We start from the raw sequence: 22,056 nt of genomic DNA on the forward strand, positions 1-22,056 counted from the left end.
TCTTCGGACCTGCGCGTGTAGCCTTTCCGCGCAGAGGATCCGTGGCTGGCGCTCTCTCTACCTGGAAGGTGTCTCTTAAGCGAAAAGGCCTCGTCTAGAGAAACCAGTTGTTGCGGCTGGTGGCGGGAAATGAAATTTGAAACTTAAAATTGAAAGTCTGCTGAGAAAGCAGCGAAGACGGCAGGGGAGGACGCACAAAATGTGAAGCCACGTAGGGGCGTCACCTGGGAGCCACGCCCCCCGCTGCAGAGTGGGCGGCCCAGGGGCCGGGAGAGAGTCGCTGCCACCAGCTTGGTAAGCACTCAAAGCCTAACCCGCGAGAAAACACTCTCAGGAATAGTCACAGTCGGACGCATTTGCTGGAATACCAGCTAAAAGAGTTTTGGAAAACTACAGGCTTTCTCGCCCATTGAGGTTGACAAACTTTTTCAATGTAAGTTTAAAAAAGGGTGTTTTTTATTTAATGGGAAATAGAAAACGTTCCCCTTTTACAAGGTTGAAAGTGATTAAGATTCATTATATTTGAAATAATTTTTTATTTTATTTGACTTTTTCTTTCCCTCGCTGGATACAGTGAACTTAATTGCTGGTGCCTGACAAGCTAGGGCTCCCTAAGCCCCTCCCCTGCTTCAGGGAGTCTGCGATGGAAACTTGGAGGTCAGGAGATCCTCAGTGTGTTGGGGGATCCATTGGGGGCAAGACTCCCCAGCAGCTGAGGGCCTCTCTTCCTCTTGTTGGGGCTGGTGGTCCAGGGGGTTCTTACTCCTTGGAGGTCATGTGGTCCACCACCCTATTTGCTGTAGCCAAATTCAGTGTCATGCCAGGAAATGAGCTTCACAAAGTTGTCGTTGAGGGCAGTGCCACCCCAACACTGGAATGGGTGTCACTGTTAAAGTCACAGCAGACAACCTGGTCCTCAGTATAGCTCAGGATGCCCTTGAAGGGGCCCTTTGATGCCTGTTTCACTACATTCTTCTTCCTTTTAATATGTTTTCATTGGCCTTGGCTGATTTGGCTCAGCGATTAGATTATTGGCCAGTGAGTCATGGGTTCAATCCCCTCAAGGGCACTTATCTCGGTTTCCGGTTCCTCCTGGCCCTGGTTGGGGTCATGCCGGAGGCAGCCACTCGATGTCTCCCTTTCACGTGGATGTTTCTCTGTCTCTTCCTCTCTCTATTTCCCACTCTATAGGAACAAAAATGTCACCCCTGGTCAGTCTGGCTCAGCGGTTGGAGCGTCGGCCAGCGAACCAGAGAGTCCTGGGTTCGGTTCCTGCTAGGGGCAGGTACCAAAAAAAAAAATGTCCTCGGGTGAGGAATAAAAAAATATATCTATATAATTTATGTGTGTGTATATATATATGTTTTCATTGATCTTTTTAAAAAAGAGAGGCACAGAGAGAGAGAGAAACCTCGATATGACAAAGATACATCGATACATAGATGGGCCATCCCCTCCCCCCTGCCCACAAGCTCCCCACCAGGGATCCGGCCCCACAATCTGGGAATGTGTCCTGACTGTGAGTCCAACCAGGACCTCTCAGTCCATGGTACCGATGCTCAACCACTGATCCACACCAGCCAGGCTCACTACATTCTTGATGTCACTGTATTTGGCAGCTTTCTCCAGGTGGCAGGTCAGACCCACAACTGACACATTGGGAATGGGGACATGGGAAGCCATGCCACTGAGCTTTCCATTCACCTTATGGATGTCCATAGCCTTGACAGCACCAGCAGAAGCAGGGATAATGTTCTGAGCAGCCCCTCGGCCATCAAGCTACAGTTTCCCAGAGGGGTCATCATGGTCTTCTGGGTGGCAGTGATGGCATGGACTGTGGTCATCAGTCCCTCCACAATGCCATAGTTGTCATGGAAGACCTTGGCCAGGGGGGCCAAGCAGTTGGTGGTACAGGAGGCATCGCTGACAATCTTGAGGGAGTTGTCATATTGTCATGGTTCACACCCATCACAAAATGGGGGAATCTGCAGGAGCAGCAGAGATGAGGACCTTCTTAGCTCCATCCTTCAAGTGAGCCCCAGTGTTCTCCAAGGTAGTAAACACACCAGTGGACTCCACAACATACTCAGTACCAGCATCACCTCTTTTGATGTTGGCAGGGGTCTCGCTCCTGGAGGATGGAAATGTTCTTGGCCTTGACGATGTCTTTGAACTTGCCGTGAGTAGAATCTTACTGGAACATGTAGACCTTGTAGTTGAGTTCAGTGAAGGGGTCATTGATGGCAACAATATCCATTTTGCCAGAGTTAAACGCATCCCTGGTGACCAGGCACTCAATACAGACAAATCTGTCCACTCTGACCTTCATCAGTATCTCACGGTTGCAGCTGGCCCTGCGCAGGAAGACGCGGCTGACTGATGAACAGGAGGATCAGAGAGCCTATGAAACTTTTTGAAAGCACACACAATCTTTTTTTTTTTTTTTAATCCTCACCCGAGGATATTTTTCCATTTTTTGTACAGATAGAGTGGGAGGGAGAGAGAGAGAGAGAGAAACATCGATGTGAAGGGACACATCGAGTGGCTGCCACCCGCACGACCAACCAGGGCCGGGGACAAACTGCAACCGAAGTACGTGCCCTTAGCGGGAACTGAACCCGGGTCTCTCCGGACCACAGGCCGACGCTCTAACCACTGAGCCAAACCGGCCAGGGCAGCACACACAATCTTAAAGAAATCATGTGAAGTTTGTATTCATGAGTTTTATCCATCGGTTCTCAAAAACCCATCAAAGAATTATACACTTTAAACAATGCATGGCTGTTCAGATTCCAGAGTATCACAATACAGGCTTTCAAAAATCCATTTCTAAAGCCAAGCTCTTTACAGAAATACATATGAGACAGGAACCCCTTGGGTTTAGAATGCCTTATTTACTTTTTTAAAATCATACCAACTGTACTATTTTTAAGTGTACAGTTCAGTGACATTAAATACATTAACATTGTTTTGTTTTTGTTTATTTGTTGTTGGTTTGTTTGTTTTTTAATCCCCATTTTTTGTTCAGATAGAATGGGAGGGAGAGAGAGAGAGAGAAACATCGACATGAAAGGGACACATCAAGTGGCTGCCACCTGCACGACCAACCAGGGCTGGGAACAAATTGCAACCAAGTTATGCACTCTTAACAGGAACCAAACCGAGGTCTCTCTGGACCGAGGCTGATGCTCTAACCGCTGAGCCAAACCGGCCAGGGCTACATTGTTATGCAGCCATCACCACCATGCATCTCCAGAACTCTTCACCTTGGAAAACTGAAAGTCTGTACCCATCAAACATTAAAACCCCAGTCTTCCCTCTCTCTAGCACCTGGCAACCACCTTCTACTTTCTGTCTCTGAATTTGACTAGTCTAGGTATATAAGAAAGTGAACCACCCAGTCTTGGTGGTTTAATGACTGGCTGATTTCACTTGAGATAATGTCCTCAAGGTTCATCCATGTTGTTGCATATGTCAGCCTTCCTTTTTAAGGCTGAATTATTCCATTCTGTGTCTATACCACATTTTACTTATTTATTCATCTGCCAATGGATTAATTTTTTAAAGTGTTTCCTGAATCCAGTACGTCGATATATCCTTCTCTTTGGTATAAAGAGGTTTTCCTATATCCCAGGGCAGTGAGCCCTGGTGTGAATTGTGATGTGAGAGATGTATATATTTTTTCATTGTAAAATGGAAGGACTGTTGTATAGTTAGGCCTGTTTGCAAGCTGATCAATCTCACGGAAGAGTAAACTGGAAGCTGAAATTTGGAAATACATTTCCTTAAAACTGCAAGTGTACATGGGTGGTCTTCCAGGATGCCCAAGGATGTGCCTGCTCCATTCTGAAGACCTCTGCTCTATGGTTCTATTTTCCTCTTCCAAGGGCTCCAGTTGCTTGTCATGGAATCCAGAAAATGATTCCACAGATAGATTAAGGTTCAAATATTTTCTGATGAGAAATTTTTTATTCTTCTTTTTCTTAATTATTACAGTCATGGTAGGAAAAAAAGGGGCTTTTACAATCCAGGGACCTGAACACTGTGTTTCTAGGTGTTCAGTAATTTTAGTACATCATCTCTTAACATAGATATATCAATCAGTTCAACTTAAGATCAATGAGGATTCCCTTAACTCATAAGTAGGATGTGCAGAAAAGGGTTAACTCAGCAGAGTTAGGGTGTTCAGACTGCACATTCCAAAGAAAGGACTGGCCCCTGACAGACTCCTGGGAGATGACTTCTAAGCCGCTGGAATATCCTGGCTGATAAAAGTGTCTTAATATAGCCCCGGCTGGGTAGCTCAGTTGGTTAGAAAGTATTATTCTGATACAAAAAAGTTGTAGGTTTGATCCAAGCTCAGGCCACACACAGGAATCAACCAATGATTGCATAAATAAGTGGAAATCAATCTCTTTCTCTTTCAATCAACAAATAAAAATATATTTGTAAGTGTCTTGTATATACCTGGGGCTCTGGGCTATGCCAGATAGTGTACACTAAGAATGTGATTTCGGATGGGTCCCTGGTCTAAGCAGAGGGATTGAAGACTAAGTAGCCAGGTTAGTCATGCAGGCACAGTCATAAGACTCCCAGCACTGGAAGAGCAGGGTGAGTAAGCATAGTTTACCCTGGCTCCTCATTACTCACCCCACAGACATTTTTACCTAGAAAACTCTTCTGTTCTCTTGCCTGTAAATTGTCTATCACCCTATACCTACTTTGCTACTTTATTTCTGTCTAATTGGCCTGTTTCACGTTCAACCTGACCCCTCTGTGTTTGGCTGCATGTAACTTTCCAATTCCACTCTTTGCTTTATATCTATAGTGTCACAAAACTGATATGTACCCAATAGTTACTCTTCTCTAAGTTGGCGTATGTAAGAGGACATTTTCTCCCTGAGAGCACTACTGTCACAGACCCCTTGTAATGTGCTGTTTAAACAACTGCAGAGTATTTAGATTCCATATTGCTGTTTGAATGATGCTAAATCCTGATGTATGGTACATATTTGGACTTGTTAAGGAGTTGAGGTTTTAACTTATATGCATATATGTATAGCCAATGGACACGGATAATTCTTCATTGAAGGCAGGAGAGGGGGCAGGAGTGGAGAGGAGGGTGTCAGTGGGGAAAAAAGGAGAGACATCTGTAATGTTTTCAACAATAAGGATAAAACTTTTTTTTCTTTAAAGACAGGGTTGAGGTTTTGCTGCAGCTGTATTTCTTCTGTTTTGCTAACTGAATATTGAATAAAATTATAAATCAAATTACATGAGGTTTTTTTCCCCACCCTTAAAGGGAGACTGGAGTGTCAATTACCCATATCACTAGAAATGATTGGAGGGTTATCGGTGAATTAATTAACATTCTGGGATTCTGGGAAGAGTACATCAGGTGAGAATTAAAACTCCTTAGAAGGCTACTTCATATCACTTTTCTAATGTTCAAATAATTTCATTTATTCTAAGTACTGGGGACTACTGCTTACCAGGAAAGATAGATTTTTTTTTCTTTTCAAATTTTATTTATTATTAATTTATTTTTGTAACAGATGTTTTTCCTTTTTCCTCCATTGACACCCTCCATCTGATCCCACCACCTCCCACGCCCTGTCCCAAGCATTGTTGTCTATGTCCATGGTTATGCCTACATGCATATAAGTTCTGTGGTTTATTTCTTCCCTCTCCTGCCACCCCCCCCCACCTTCTCTTCTGAGGTTTGTCAGTCTGTACCCTACTTCTATGTCTCTGGGTCTATTTTGTTCATCAGTTTGTTTTGTTCATTATATTCCACAAATAAGTGAGATCGTGTGATATTTGTCTTTCTCTAATTGGCTTGTGTCACTTAGCATAATACTCTCCAGGTCCCTCCATGTCGTCTCAAAGGATAAGGAAAGACAGATATTAAACAAGTAATTAAACATGTTGTGAGCCCTGGTCCGGTAGCTCAGTTGGTTAGAGAAACGTTTCAATAGCCATGGTTGCGGGTTTGATCCTGGATCAGGACAAATACAAGAAGCAACCAATGAATGCCTAAAGAAGTGGAACAACAAATGGATCTCTCGCCCTCCTCCCCCACTCTATGTGGAGATATGGAAATATATCTTGGAGTGAGGATTTAAAAAAATGTTATGAGGACTGTAGCCTAGCAAAGATAAGGAGCTATAATATCTTATAATAGGGGAACCCAATCTAATGGCAGTGAGGATCATGAAAACCTGCTGCGGAAGAAACCAGTGGGTTAGGAGAGTTGTAGAAGAATGGGATAAGCATTCCAGGAGGGGAACATATTCAGGCCTAGAGATGAGAAAGAACATATAGAAAGTGGCACCAGGAGATGCAAGTTAAGGGCACTAGGAAGCAACTGGGGGCTATACAAACGGGAGTAGTATAATGATGGGGTTTTAAAAAGTTTTTTATTTTTTTATTTTTTTTATTTGAGAGAGAGAGCCAAACATCAATATGAGAGAGAAACATCCACTGGCCATCTCCTGCATACCCCCAAATGAGGATCTAGCCTGCAACCTGGGTTATGTGCCCTGACTGAGAATTGAACCACCGACCTTTTGGTCATGGGACAACACTCAACCAACTGAACCACACTGGCCAGGGCATGATGGGTGTTTTTAAGATCAGTCTGATTTTGTAGTTTGAAGATAAATTCAGAGTTTAATACTCAGGGAGACATTTCGTTCTGTTTGAAAGATGTCATGTAATCACTTCTGGACGGTCTCTGATTGAAATGGTTTGGAGGCATTTTAGTATATTGTGGAAAAGCTGTTATACTAAATGAATAATCTCAATCCTAAAAATGCATTTAGTGGTTTCAGAATATCCCAGAGGAGCTTGTGTTGATGGCTAAGAGATATAAGGCAAATAAACTGAAAAAAGAAGGGGAAAAAATTGGGAAGACCCCAAGGAAAACCTAAGTTTTATTATTAATGTCTATGTTGAAAAGTGGTCCCGGTCTACATATAGGAGGTAAAATGTGAATAACGCATGGTCTTTCAAATGCCTGTTTTCCTTAACTAGGCTTCGTTAGTATGTTTACTGCAATCAGCATTGTCTCTAAGAGTTAACAGAATAAATTCTTTTTTTAAAACTTATCTTTATTTTTTATTGTATTACAGATGTTCCTCATTTTTCCCCCATTGACCCCCTCCTCCCCATTCCTGCCCCCCTCCTGCCATTCCTCACACTGTTGTCTGTGTCCATTGGTTATGCATATAAGTTCTTTGGTTTATTTCTTCCCACTCCCCCACCCCCCTTTCCTTTGAGGTTTGTCAGTCTAACAACCAATTTGTACTTCTTAATCCCTTCACCTTTTCACCCATTCCCCCCAAACCCCTTCCCATCTGGCAACCAACAAAATTTCTCTGTATCTATGAGAATGTTTCTGTTCTGCTTGTTCATTTTGCTTGTAGATTCAATTATAGACAAATATGTATTCATTGCCATTTTGTTTGTTCATATTTTTTATCTTTTTCTTGAAGAAGACCCTTAAACATTTTTTATAATAATGGTTTGGTGGTGATGAAATCCTTTTGCTTTTTCTTGTCTGGGACACTCTTTATATGGCCATCGATTCTAAATGACAGCTTTGCGGATAGAGTAATCTTGGTTGTAGGTTCTTGCTTTTCATCACTGAATATTTCTTGCCACTCCATTCTGTCCTGCAAAGTTTCTTTTGAGAAATCAGCTGACAGTCTTATGGGGGCTCCCTTGTAGGTAACTAACTGCTTTTCTCTTGCTGCTTTTAAGATTCTCTCTTTGTCTTGAACCTTTTGCATTTTGATGATGATGTGTCTTGGTGTGGGCCTCTTGGGGTTCATCTTGTTTGGGACGCTCTGTGCTTCCTGGAATTGTAGGTCTGTTTCCTTCCCCAAGTTAGGGAAGATTTTGGCCATTATTGTTTCAAATAGGTTTTCAATTTCTTGTTCTCTCTTCTCCTTCTGGCACCCCCAAGATGGGAATGTTGGCACACTTGAAGTTGTCCCAGAGGCTCCTTACACTACTCTCATTTTTTTTTTGGATTCTTTTTTCTTTTTGCTGTTCTGATGGGGTGTTTTTTGCTTCCTTATATTCTAAATCGATGGTTTGCTTCTTGGCTTTACCTACTCTACTATTGAATCTGTGTAAATTATTCTTTATTTCAGTTAGTGCTTCCTTCATTTTTCTTCCTCTTTTTTTTTTTAACCTCACCCGAGGACATTTTTTTTGTTTTTTGTTCAGATTGAGTGGGAGGGAGAGGGGGGGGGAGAGAGAGAGAGAGAGAGAGAAACATCGATGTGAAAGATAGACATCGAGTGGTGCCACCCACACAACCCAACCAGGGCCGGGGACAAACTGCAACCGAGGTACATGCCCTTAGCGGGAACCGAACCCGGGTCTCTCCGGACCTCAGGCTGATGTCCTAACTGCTGAACCAAACCGGCCAGGGCAGTGCTTCCTTCATTTCTGACTGGTCCTTTTTTGTGCTCTTGAGGCCCTCACTAAGTTCACTGAGGTTCTCACTAAGTCCATTGAGCATCCTTATAAGCAGTGTTTTGAACTCAGCATCTGTTAGGTTTCTCATCTCCATTTTGCTTAGTTCTTTTCCTGGAGTTTTGTTCTGTTCTTTCATTTGAGACCTGTTTCTTTGTCTCCTCATTTTGGCTGCCTCCCTGTGTTTGTTTCTATGTATTACTTAACGAGAGGTATGGGGCTAGCTGAGACCTGAAGCTGCTTGTTTGAAAGAATTTAGGAAAACCACCCTGGCCCGTTTCGCTCAGCGGTTAGAGTGTCTGTCGGCCTGCGATCCAGAGAGACCCGGGTTCGGTTCCTGCTAAGGGCGCGTACCTCGGTTGCAGTTTGTCCCCGGCCCTGGTTGGGTCGTGCGGGTGGCAGCCACTCAATGTGTTCCTTTCACATCAATATTTCTCTCTCTTCCTCTCTCTCCCTCCCATTCTATCTGAACAAAAAATGAAAAAATGTCCTCGGGTGATGATTAAAAAAAAATAGAAAGAAAGAATTTAAGAAAATTGAAGCAGGATCCAAGACAGGCCAATCCTATGGTAAAGCAACTGGCAACAGCTTGGGTGGGCCTGAAAGTTGGGGGGGGGGGAGCAGGGCCTCAGGGAGTCACTAGGGTGGGACTACCAGTGTGAGCCAGGTTGCTAGAGTCCCAGATATGGCAATTGTCTGCCACCCCAGAGAAGGGTTCACCAAAAGAACATAGGTCTCTGATAGCACATCTGTCTAGGAGAAAACCTCCTCTCCAGCCCTCGCTCCAGTGCCAAACAGCTCAGTTCTTCCCTATATGATTCTGGTGCCTTTCAAGCTGCCTCCCCGACGCTGGAGTCTGGAGAATGCCAGTCCAAGTAAGTCTGTGCGGCGGGCCCTTTAAGAGGAGCTGCCTGGGGCTCCAGCCGCCTCAGCCTCCCTCAGCCTCAGTTCCCACTTGTTTTTCCAGCCAGAAGTTATGGGGACTTCTCTTCCTGGCACTGGGATCCCTCAGTCCTCAGGGAGGACCTTCCCAGCCGAGGTGTCCTAATTTTCATCCTCCACAGGTGGGCGTGGGACCAGCCCCTTGCACCTCTGCCTCTCCTACCAGTCTCGATGTGGCTGCTTCTTTAATTTTGTAGTTGTAGGACTTCCATTCAGCTTGATTTCAGGCGGTTTTGAATGATGGTTGTTCTGTATTTTAGTTGTAACTTTGATGTGGTTGTGGGAGGACACGATACCATGTTTACCTAGGCAGCCATCTTGACCAGAAGTCCTTAACATAATAAATTCTTAGGTGTTATTCTTTACCTGTTACCTAAATTCCAGTTAATATCTTACTTAAAGGTAGAACTATTGATTCAGAGCTGAGAAAATAAACTTTATATTGCACAGAAAGATGAAGAGTGTAATGGAGTAGGTGGTGGTAATGTATCAATTTTAAAAATATATACACACATACACACATGCACATACCTTTGGATCCAACAATTTCTTTTCTAGAAATGTATTCTATAAATGTCTGCGTATACAAGTAAACGTGTATTATAGCAATTTTTGTAGTAGGAAAAAAACTATAAATGTCCAGTAGGGCACCATATGAATAAACTATGGAGAAAATATTTTTTCAAATCATATTTCTGGTAAGGTATTAATATCCACACTATAGAGAACTAAAACTGAACAAAAACAAACAACCAGATTTAAAAATGGGCAAAGAATTTGAACAGACATTTCTCCAAAGAAGATATACAATGTGGAGCAATAGTAGGTTTACTGTTGTGAGTACACAGAATAGTTTATTCTTGTACTATTATTTATTAATTATGGTATTAGTTTCCATACCAAACTCTAAATCTACTTTTGCCCCACCTTGTACAAATGGCCAACCACATATGAAAGATGTTCATTCTCACTAATCACTAGGGAAATGCAAATCAAAGCCACAATGAGATCACCTCACACCCATTAGGATGGCTGCTACAGGATGGCCATTATCAAATAAACAGAAACTATGTGCTGGCGAGGATGTGGAGAAACCAGAACCCTTGTGCACTGCTGGTGGGAGTGTAAAATGGTGCATCCACTTTCCAAAATATGGGAGGTCCTCAAAAAATTAAAAACGGAATCCACACCCAGCTAGTATGGCTCAGTGGTTGAGTGTCATTCCACGCACCAAGAGGTCACCAGTTCAATTCCCAGTCAGGGCACATGCCCAGGTTATGGATCCAATCCCCGGGGTGGGGGTGGGGGCAGGGGCGGCATGCAGGAGGCAGGCAATTGATGTTCTCTTTCATTGATGTCTCTATCTCTACCGCTCTCCCTTCCTCTCTCTCTAAAATCAATAAAGAAAAATTATTAAAAATAGAATCCAGCGAATCTACTACTGTGTATATATCCAAAAGAATTGAAAGCAGGGTCCCTAGGAAATATTTGTACACTCATGTTCATGGCAGCTTTCTTCATAATAGCAAAAGGTGGAGGCGGCCCAGGTGTGAATGAACAGATAAACAAAGTGGTGTGTAAGAGGACATTCTGACACGCTACAAATGGGTGAACCTTGAGGACATTATGTGAAAAGATATTATACTAAGGAAAGTAAGAGCAAAGACTGTATGATTCCATGTACCTGAGGTACCTAGTCAACAAATAGAGACAAAGTAGAATGGTGGTTGCCAGGAGCTGGTGGGAGAAGGGAAACGGGGAGATGGTTAATGGGTCTAGAGTTTCAGTTTTGTAAGATGAAAAAGGCCTGGAGTTTAGTTGTGGTATAACAGTGAATGTACTTAACACTTTTACACTAATGAACTGTGTACTTAAAAATGGTTAGGATGGCAAGTTTTGTTATGTATTTCATCAGAATTTAAAATGGATTAAAAGATTCGGGAAAAGCAGTTTATATTTTTTCCGCTTATTTTTCAGAATTGAAGTTTTGTTTTGTTTTGTTTTTATCCTCACCCGAGGACATTTTTCCATTTTTTGTTCAGATAGAGTGGGAGGGAGAGAGGAAGAGAGAGAGAGAAAAACATCAACATGAAAGGGACACATCGGCCCTGGCCGGTTTGGCGCAGCGGTTAGAGCGTCAGCCTGCGGTCCACAGGAGATCTGGGTTTGGTTCCCGCTAAGGGCATGTACCTTTGCTGCAGATTGTTCCCGGCCCTGGTTGGGTTGTGCGGGTGGCGGCCACTCGATGTGTCCCCCTTTCACGTCGATGTTTCTCTCTTTCACTTCCTCTCTCTCCCTCTAGCTCTGTCTGAATAAAAAATGGAAAAATGCCCTCAGGTGAGGATTAAAAAAAAAAAGAAACTGCCTAGGTAAACATGTGCAGGCGTAAAAAAAAAAAAAAAAGTGACACATCGAGTGGCTGCCACCTGCACGACCAATCAGGGCAGGGACAAACTGCAACCGAGGTACACGCCCTTAGCGGGAAATGAACCTGAGTTTCTCTGGACCGCAGGCTGTCGCTCTAACTGCTGAGCCAAACCGGCCAGGGCTAGAATTGAAGATTTTTTTATACATGCACTCCTTAAGCTATATGGATGTATGGAAATATGCTGGCAGTATTTGAAAAGACTACTGATTTTTAAGATAACAGTGGTTTAAAATGTAGAATTCAATATTTTATGCTTTCTTTAATAAGATAAAAAGCATTTAAACTTGAGTTGAAAAAAATTTTAATGGATATTAATAGCATTAACAATTTTTCACTTTTTATTTAAAAAAATAAAATAAAATTTTCTCACCCTGGCCGGTTTGGCTCAGCAGTTAAAGCTTCGGCCTGCGGTGCGGAGAGATCCGGGTTCGGTTCCTGCTAAAGGCACGTACCTTGGTTGCAGTTTGTCCCTGGCCCTGGTTGGGTCGTGTGGGTGGCAACCACTCGATGTGTCCCTTTCACGTCGATGTCCTTCTCTCTCTCTCCCCCTCCCGCTCTATCTGAACAAAATATCGAAAAGTGTCCTCAGGTGAGGATAAAAAAAATAAAATAAAATTTTCTCTCCTGTGATGTTGCCATATTAAGGTCAATATTTAAAGGGTTTAAGCTTGTGCCCTGGCTGCTTTGGCTCAGCAGTTAGAGTGTCGGCCCACGAACCAGAGAGTCCCGGGTTCAGTTCCCACTAAGGGCATGTACCTCGGTTGCAGTTTGTCCCCGGCCCCACTTGGGGTCGTGTGGGTGGCAGCCAGCTGATGTGTCTCTCACATCGATGTTTATCTCTTCCTCCCTCTGTCCCTCTCACTCTATTTAAGATGAATGCAAAAAGTGTCCTCAAGTGAGGTAAAAAAAAAAAAAAAATTTAAAGGGTTTAAGTTGTTTGGATATTGTCATGGCAGTAAAAAGACACCATTAACAAAATAAAAATTTTTCTATGATGAGAACATAAGCTTATCTCTGTCTTTCTGTATAGCCCTTTAATTTTGTGTTTACTAAATAGTATTTAACTTGGGGGTTCTTTTACATGATTACACTTCACCTACCTTGAAATGAAAGTTTAAAAAGATTTCATGGGAACAAAATATGGACCAGCTGTTTCTTACATCTCAGCCCAGAGTTTCATGCTGAAATCAACCCGAGGAAAGTAATTTCATTTCCATGAAAGCTTCTTTGACTAATGATACTCCCCCTTTCCCTTACAGTTTTTTTTTTTTTTTATCCTCACCTGAGGATATTTTTACATTTTTTTGTTCAGATAAAGTGGGAGGGAGAGAGAGGAAGAGAAAGAGAGAGAAAAACATTGACATGAAAGGGACACATCGAGTGGCTGCCACCTGCACAACCCAACCAGGGCAGGGGACAAACTGCAACTGAGGTACGAGCCCTTAGCGGGAACCAAACCCAGTCTCTCTGGACCACAGGCTGACGCTGTAACCGCTGAGCCAAACCCGCCAGGGCTCCCTTACAGTTTTGTGTACACTTTTCTGTATTCCATATGTGATACTTACTTGTATTAACATTCAGCATTTATGTCGGTATTTATATTTGTGTATAATTAGGCCTTCATCATCTCATCATACATTGTTAATGCAATAATAGTTCCCTGGTATTACTATTAAGAATATTAACAAGAACTCAGAAAGGAAATAAAGATAAAAGCATAAATTAATGAATTAGAAAATAGAGATTTCAGTGAAAACCAACACTTGATTTTTAAAAAATATTTTACTCTTTTTTATTTTAAGTTTTAATTTTTCCTTTATTGATTTTAGAGAGAGAGAAAGTGAGAGGGAGAGAGAGATAGAAACATCAATGAGAGAGAACATCGATTGGCCGCCTCCTGCATGCCCCCCACTGAGGATCAGGCCCACAACCTGGGCGTGTGCCGTGACCAGGAATTGAACCAGTGACCTCTTGTTGCATGGGTCGACGCTCAACCACTGAGTCACACTGGCTGGATCAACACTTGATTCTTTAGTAAGACCCATCAAACAGACAACATTTCTGGTAAGTCTGAGTGGGGAGGGAAGAACAGCTCTCCCTGCTCTACTTACCTTAGGGACATAGAGGCATAAATGTTTTAGAATAGTGTATAACATTCTGTCAACAAATATGAATTCATAAGCTTGACTGTATTTTCCTAAGTTACCAAAATTAACTCAGGTAGTTCAGCTGAATAGAAACAACAGAAACGTGGACGGTAACCAATCAGAGGCCTCCAACAAAAGGGTAAATCCTGTATACCAGAACATTTAAAAGGATGTGTTTTTCAAAGCTTATTATACAAAGCTAGCAAAACTGGTATCAAAATTGAAAACCGGCATTAAATCAAGTCATTCTCCCTTCCTACATAAATAAAATCTCTGGACAAGAACAGCAATCTGAAGACTGCAGTGGAATGAAATGGAAACACAAGGAAGGATGAGGCAGCTCTATCTACACAGATGTGAAACCAAGGTTCACATTGCCTCAGTGGTCCAAGAAGCCTCTAGAAGTAATCCTGATTTGAGGAGCTTCATTTGCTGACTGCTTATGTCCCACAGAAGCCTGGCAAATGCAAAAGAACAAATCCTCTTTAGAGGAAGGCTCCTGTGTAGCAGACCAAAAAGAATCTCACGAATAGTAAACAGCACTCAGTAAAAAACAACAATCATGCACCACAAATAATAACCAGAAGACAATAGAAACAGCAGTAGCAAACTATAAACTCTGGAATTTTCAGACATATTATAAAACTAAGTACTATGAGTAGTCCGGCCGGTGTGGCTCAGTGGTTGAGCATCGACCCATGCAACAAGAGGTTGCCAGTTCGATTCCCAGTCAGGACACATGCCCAGGTTGTGGGCCCAGTGGGGGGCATGCAGGAGGTGGCCAGTCGATGTTCTCTCTCATCGATGTTTCTCTCTCTCTCTCCCTCTCACTTCTTCTCTAAAAATCAATAAAGGAAAAAAAATAAAAATAAATAAATAAAACTAAGTACTACGAGTAAAAAAAAAAACCATGCATCACAAATGAGAACCAGAAGACAATACAAAGAGCAGTAGCAAACTACAAACTCTGGAATTTTCAGACATATAAAACTCAGTACTATGTAATGAAATAAACAAAATGCAGGCTTCAAAATACCTGCTAGAATAGTAAACTACAAAGAGTGACATAGCAGATGCGAAGGGGAATCAGATAGGACTTCTAGAAAAGAAAAAGATCTGTAATAAAAAATTTCAAACTCAGTGACCACAGATGAAACCAGGAAAATAGAATGACAGTATTGTTTAAGCCAGTATTTTTCAAGCCAGTATTGTTCAAGCCAGAAGATAGATAGAATATATCACCTTGTCTACTTTTGTGTATATGTATATGTGTGTATAATAAAAAAATAATTTTAAGGTGTTACCAGAGGATTAGACATAACTGAACACTGAATAAGTGAGCTAGAAGATAAAACAGAATCCAAATTACAGCACAGAAAGACAACAAAGATGGAAAATGCAAATGAAGGTTAGATAATAGAAAATTATCTAACATACACTTAACTAGAGTCCCAGAGAAGAGAAAAAGATTAGAGCCAGGCCAATATTTGAATAGATAATGGGTCAGTTTTCCAAAATCAATGAAAAATATCCACAGAATCAAACAATGAATCTCATGCAGGATAAAAAGATATGCACAATAATACATGTAATAATGAAATTTCACAATACTAAAGACAAAAATCCTACAATTAGCCAGAGAAAAATTAGGTTAGCAAAGCTCTCTCTCTCAGTAGTGGAATAAGACCTTTTTACACGTAAAAGTGAGGATATGACTTGGTTACGTATTAATTTTAAATAGACACGGTTAAATTTTTTTTCATTTTTATCAAAAAGTCATATATGCATGTAGTATACAGAAGCAAATGGTTCTACAAGGCTTATTTTGTTGTTGTTGTTGTTAATCCTCACCCGATGATATTTTTCCATTGATTTTTAGGTAGAGTGGAAGAGAGGAGGGGGGGCAGAGAGAAAAACAGCTATGTGAGACACATCTATTGGTTGCCTCCTGCATGACACCGATTGGGGCAGGGATCAAACCTGCAATTCAGGTACCTGCTCTTGACCGGAATCCAACCATGTGGTCTGCTGAACCAAACCTGCCAGGACTACACGGCGTATTTTTAAAAAGTAGTTCCCAGCGCTTCTACCCTTCATTTTTCATCACCAACGTGCAACCATTTCATCTTTTAGCAGATTCTAAATAACATGCTTATATGCCATTGCACTGGTTTTTCAAGTTTGATAGTTCTATTAACTTCTCACCATAAGAAAGAAAATCAAACTCTTTCATACCTGTGATGGTCAGACTCTTAGAGTGGTTCCATAATGCCCTGCTCCTGGGGTTCATATCCAGATAGGTAGCAAATAATTTAACCTAATTCAAAGAGGGGTTCTTGTCTTTGCTGTTGGCTTCTGGGATATAAGCACTAAGACCTAGGAACACACCAGAAATATCTAATAATGTGATTCGTGGTGGTGCTTTGGGTCATACCACTTAACTTCTAGAGGGATTGGAAACTAAAGTAGACATCTGGGCAAATAACCACTGACATGTAATAAAAACTGTGTACTAAGGCTTAGGCAGCTTCCTTGGTTGGCAAGAGTCCATGTGTATTATTTTCCATCAATGCCAAAAGATTAATGCATCCATGACTCCACAGAAGAATAGAAGCCCTGTGTTTGGTACCTCCTGACCTCTGCATAGGCCTTTTTCCCTCTGCTAATTTTAACCTGCATCCTTACCCTGTAATAAGCTAACCACGAGTTAAAGGTTTCAGCATGTTCTGTCTTTCGAGTGAATTATCAAACCTGGGAGTGAGTTGGGGAATCTCCTGAAACTGCAATTGTCAAGAGTGAGGGTGTTTTTGTGGGGACTGTTTTGGATAAACTGACACAACATCCTTGAGTGATTCCCATCCCCTTTAGTATGGGTGAAACCTGTGACTTGCTTCAGACCCATTAAATATGGTAAAGGCAATGGGATGTATGATTACATGTATGTAATCATGTTAAAGAAAATGTAGAGCCCCTCTTGTTGGAATCTCTCCCTCCCATGCTGATTTTGAAGTGAGCAGCCGCGTGTGGGGGCTGCCAGTGTGGGGCGGTCACATGCAAGGAACCGAAGGCAGTTTCTAGCAGCTGAGGACAACCTCCAGTCAACAGTCAGAAAGAAGCTAAGTCCTCGTCTTACACCTCTGAGGTACTGAATACTGCCAACAAAAGTCGATCCTTTTCCAGTCACACCTCAGGTGACACTGCAGTCCCAGCTCACACCTTGATTGTAGCCTTGTGAGACCCTGTGTAGAATCTTGACTCACTGAAACTGAGATAATAACTGTTAAGTCACTGAGTTTGTGGAAACTTGTTGTGCATGATAGGAACAAATACAATCCAACCCACTCTACCACCACTATCACCACTCAAGCACTCAGCCTGTTCCCTCTCCTCCCCAGAGAATTCATCATCATCTTGATTGAGATGACTAGCCAATGGTTATGTTACTTGACTTCATAAATAGGTACAGCTGACCAATATTCTCAAATGAGACTGATGACTTTTTTTTGCACACATCCGTTTTAGCTTAAGTAGCTTGGATTTTTCTGTAGACTTTATAAACATTATACACTTAGGCTACACTAAATTTATAAAATGAGATTAAATCAAGCACAGGAGGAAATGATGCAGTCAAGGGACATGGTAAACATGAGATGAAGCTGCTGCCAATGGAACAGGGTATACTGTTTTATAGCAAACTATTTTTTAAAATATTTTTATTGATTTTTAGAAAGAGGAAGTGAGAGGGAGAGACATCAAAGTGAGAGCCGAACATCAATTTAGCTGCCTCCCACAGACCCCCTACTGGGGATCAAGCCTGCAACCTGGACATGTGCCCTGAGATGGGAATCAGATCGGCAACCTTTGGGTGTAAGAGATGACGCCCAACCAACTGAGCCACACTGGCCTTGACGCAAACTACTTTTTATAAGTAGAACTAGTACACTCTAAAGTAATGATAAAAAGTATAGTATAGTAAATCTGTAAATCAGTAACATAGTCATTTATTATCAAGTATTATGTATTGTACATACTGTATGTTATTTGACTCAGGTTTACATGAGCGTCACCATAAACATGTGATGACTGTGTTGCACTCTGATATTACCATGACTACGTCCCTAGTTGATAGCCATTTTTCAGCTCCATTATTATCTTATGTACCACCATCATATATGTGGTCTGTCATGATGTGGCACATGACAACATCTATAACACATTTTAGCCTGGCAGGTGTGGCTCAGTGGTTAAGCTCTGACCCATGCACCGAGAGGTCGCCAGCTCGATTCCTGGTCAGGACACATGCCCAGGTTGTGGGCCAAGTCCCCAGTGGGGGGCATGCAGAAACATCCATGTTCTCTCTCATTGATGTTTCTCTCTCTCTCTCCCTTCCTCTCTTTAAAATCAATGAAGAAAAAAAAAATTTTAATAAAATACATTGTAATACTTCTAGAAAACAATAACATTAGCCAAAAAGAAAATGTCCAAAATATAGGAATAGAAAAAGTGAACAAACAGCAGCTGCCACTTGGTTAAATGCTGCCTGAGCACAGAGGAGAACGGGTGACATTTCATCACATACCTGTTTCTTCGAGTTTTGTACCATGTGTATGTATATGTAAAAGTGCACTAAAAATGTTACATGTTTTATATTTATCCACGTGTATTAACTTACCCAATATTTTCCTATAAGATTATGAATTTCCAAGACATGTAAAGACAATGTAGAACTTATTTTTCATTTCCTTCTTACCCATCCTAACATTTAGGACAGGACATGGCTTCCAAATATATTTGTATGTTGAACAAAGTCTCCCAGTTTTATGAAGGCAATGGTGATTTCGAATATTGTCTTTTGCAACCTTTCAAACATTTGTGCTTGGTGAATGGCAGTGTTCAGTAAGTACTTGAAGAATTAAGGTGATAGCTTTATATATTTTGTCCTTTTCATTGCAACCTGATAAAGCTTTTAGACTATAAATACTCCTTTTGATTTGTATTCCTTGACTAATCTCTTTTCCAAAATAATCAATCCTTTTATACTAATTAGAGTTTATTAAGATAAAGAGAATGTTATAATTGCTTATTCATTTTCATCCATCATTGCTGTGACAAATTTCAAACACTCCAATGATTATAGTCACTCTAATTCTTGACTCTTTTTAAAAATATCACATGAGCCCTGGCTGGTCTGGCTCAGCGGTTAGAGCATCGGCCTGCGGACCAGAGAGACCCAGGCTCAGTTCCCACTAAGGGCATGTCCTTAGTTGCAGTTTGTCCCCGGCCCTGGTTAGGGTCTTGTGGGTTGCAACTACTCGATGTGTCTCTCTCTCATCGATGTTTCTCTCTCTCTTCCCCCCTCTCTCCCTCCTGCTCTCTCTGAAGATAAATGCAAAAATGTCCTCAGGTGAGGATAAAAAAAAAACAAAAGAAATAAAAAAGAGCAACAACAAAAATATCACGTGGTCTCACTTACATGAACAAAATAAACTGATGAAAAAATAGGTCCAGATATATGGAGGCATGGAACAGACTGACAGATCTCAGAGCGAAAGGAGGGATGGGAAGAAAGTAACCAAAGAGTCTCTTCCTCTCCCTTCCTCTCTCTCTAAAATCAATAAAGAAAAAAAAAATTAAATGAAAGCAACCAAAGAACTTATATGCATATATGCATAGCACATAAACAGAGACAGAAGTGTAGTGAAGACCTGGGGTGGGGTGGGAACTGGGTAGAGGGGAGCAAAGGGAGGGAAAATGGGGGACATATATAATGCCATCGACAACAAAAATAAATAAAAATATATATAATTTCAAAATTCACCAAAGATTGGATATCCATTGTTTCTTTCATATTCAATTTCTTTCAACAGGAATTCTTTACTTATTCTGTCAATTTTGTCTCGAGAGAAGAAATTGACTCCAGGAATAAAGAAATGCTCAAGATACTCTTTCTCGAGGCACTGAAGAAAGTATTGCACACATCTGTCAAAGCAGAGCTCCAGCTCTTTGGATTGCCAGTCGCTGTCATCAGGGTTCTCAGCACACAGGTGAAAGAAGGCAGTTTTCAATTGGTAAGAAAAGAATTTAGTCAGTTCCTTTGGGTTTCCAAACTTTTCTTTCAATTGCTCTAAAAGATACTTCATTAGTTTTAAACAATCTTTCCTGTTAAATAAAAAAGAAAATCATTATTTTCACTTTACAACTTGCTTCATTCCACAACGAGCTTTAGGCGTCTTACAGGAAGATGCAATACACAACACAGGTATTATAACACAGATAGACACAAAAAAAATAAAGATGTATAAATATAATTATAGCCCCTCTAAAACCTGATTTTTTGAAATATATGATTTGAAGTTTCAAAAACATATTTTTCCTGCCCTCTTCCCCATTCCTAGATTCAATATTTTATTCTATCAGGATTAGTTCAACTATGAAACTGGCAGATAATCATATTATTTATTCATGCAGTGATTTTTGTGTTGTTAGGCTACAAATATTACATTATTCATCCAGTTATTTCATAGTTGACAAAATGTACTGTTTTTAAAAATATTTAGCCTTATCAGAAATATGTTTTCTTAACACTGGCTTCAAAGTCTGTACGTGGAGCTTTGAAGAACCTCCTGGGCCTCCATGCTGGACATTCTGGTTTTGCTTTTAACTTTTGTGAACCTTACACTAGGCAACTGTAGAAACTCAAATGAAGAATTCCTTTTCAGTCTCATTTTCTATGGTGGGTATGCTACCAAAAAAAATAATAATAATTACCCATCTTTTAGTTTTGTTTCAAATTTAGCCAGTCAGTTCCTGGCCTTCAACGCAGCCAAACCATCCAAAGCAAGCACCAGTATCCAAAAGAGTGGTCCTCTGGCACCCTCTCATTATGTGACATTAATATTCATTACCTTGAAGCAACCAGAATACTAAGACAGGACAACTGATACGGCTAATGGTGGCTCGTGTTTATACCCTCTTATCCCTCTGATCCAGGTTCAGGACTATAACCTCTGGCCTTGCCTTCTAACACTCTTTCCTGGGTCCTTGGATCTGGCTTCCCTGGTTTCATGCTCACCCTGGAGATAATATTCCAGGTCAGTCCAGCCATGTGTAGACCCCAGGACTCAACCCAGCAATGCTCATACTTAGGTCTGAGTTGTGGAGTCAATTAAAAAATAAACATTCCATAGACGAACCCCCATTCAACAAAATAAGGAAGTTACCTGCAACATTTCACCCCATCACATTCACAGCACGTTTTAGCTTTTCCATGATTTTCCAAAATGTTCTTTTCAATGTGAGAGAAGGATAGCCGCCATGTATTTTCTTAATTTCCCAAAGAAAAATAGAAAAGAAATTTACCCAAAGCGTCCACATATAAACAACACAATATTTAAGTGATTTCCTTCACTAAAATGTCATTCTGGAAAATTTCTAGGGGCAGATAGACCAAGAAAGTGAACAAACAAATAATGTAATTACATATTAAAAGATGTCATTTCAAGCAAAATGAGGACTAAGATAGGAAAAATGGGGGTGGAGGGGTGCTTACGATAGTCAGCCATGTAAGATGTATTACCTTCGATATACTGCTAAATTCAGTTTGTTAATATTTTGTTTCAATAATAGCATGAATAAATTGATTTAAAAATTTTATACCACCCTTACAAACTTTGGTATTCATGTAAAATGAATTAGGGAACATTTCTATTCCTTGGGAGAGATTACGTAAGAATAGATTTCTTCCCTTCTCTCCAAGGTTTATCATAGCTAGCTCTTTTAAGCTTTAACTGTCCTATTACCTACTTGGTTTTATTTTGGGAATGCAGGATTGGTTTATAATTTAAAAACCAATCAATATAATCTCTCACATTAACAGAATTGAGGAGAAACATATGATCATCTCAAAAAAGCAGAATAGGCAGGTAATAACATTTAACATTCATGCATCATTTTTTTTTTTTATCCTTACCCGAGGACTTTTTTGCATTTATCTTCAGATAGAGCAGGAGGGAGAGATGGAGGAAGAGAGAGAGAGAGCAACATCAATGTGAG

The 22,056-nt window shown here is 41.0% G+C and overlaps 1 protein-coding gene and 1 pseudogene across 1 annotated transcript in view; both read right to left on the minus strand.

Moving 5' to 3' along the window:
* Positions 1–22,056, minus strand: part of CGAS (cyclic GMP-AMP synthase) — a 70,751-nt gene that overhangs the window by 36,035 nt on the left and 12,660 nt on the right. The window contains exons 4-5 of the mRNA XM_036248764.1: positions 21,225–21,327; positions 19,823–20,163 (exon numbers count right to left, since the gene is read on the minus strand). Of these exons, the coding sequence (XP_036104657.1) occupies positions 19,823–20,163; positions 21,225–21,327 (444 nt within the window). The remainder of the gene's footprint in view (positions 1–19,822; positions 20,164–21,224; positions 21,328–22,056) is intronic.
* LOC118621241 lies at positions 791–2,257 on the minus strand (annotated as a pseudogene).

The sequence above is a fragment of the Molossus molossus genome, unplaced genomic scaffold, assembly GCF_014108415.1.
Source record: "Molossus molossus isolate mMolMol1 unplaced genomic scaffold, mMolMol1.p scaffold_m16_p_8, whole genome shotgun sequence".
NCBI lineage: Eukaryota > Metazoa > Chordata > Mammalia > Chiroptera > Molossidae > Molossus > Molossus molossus.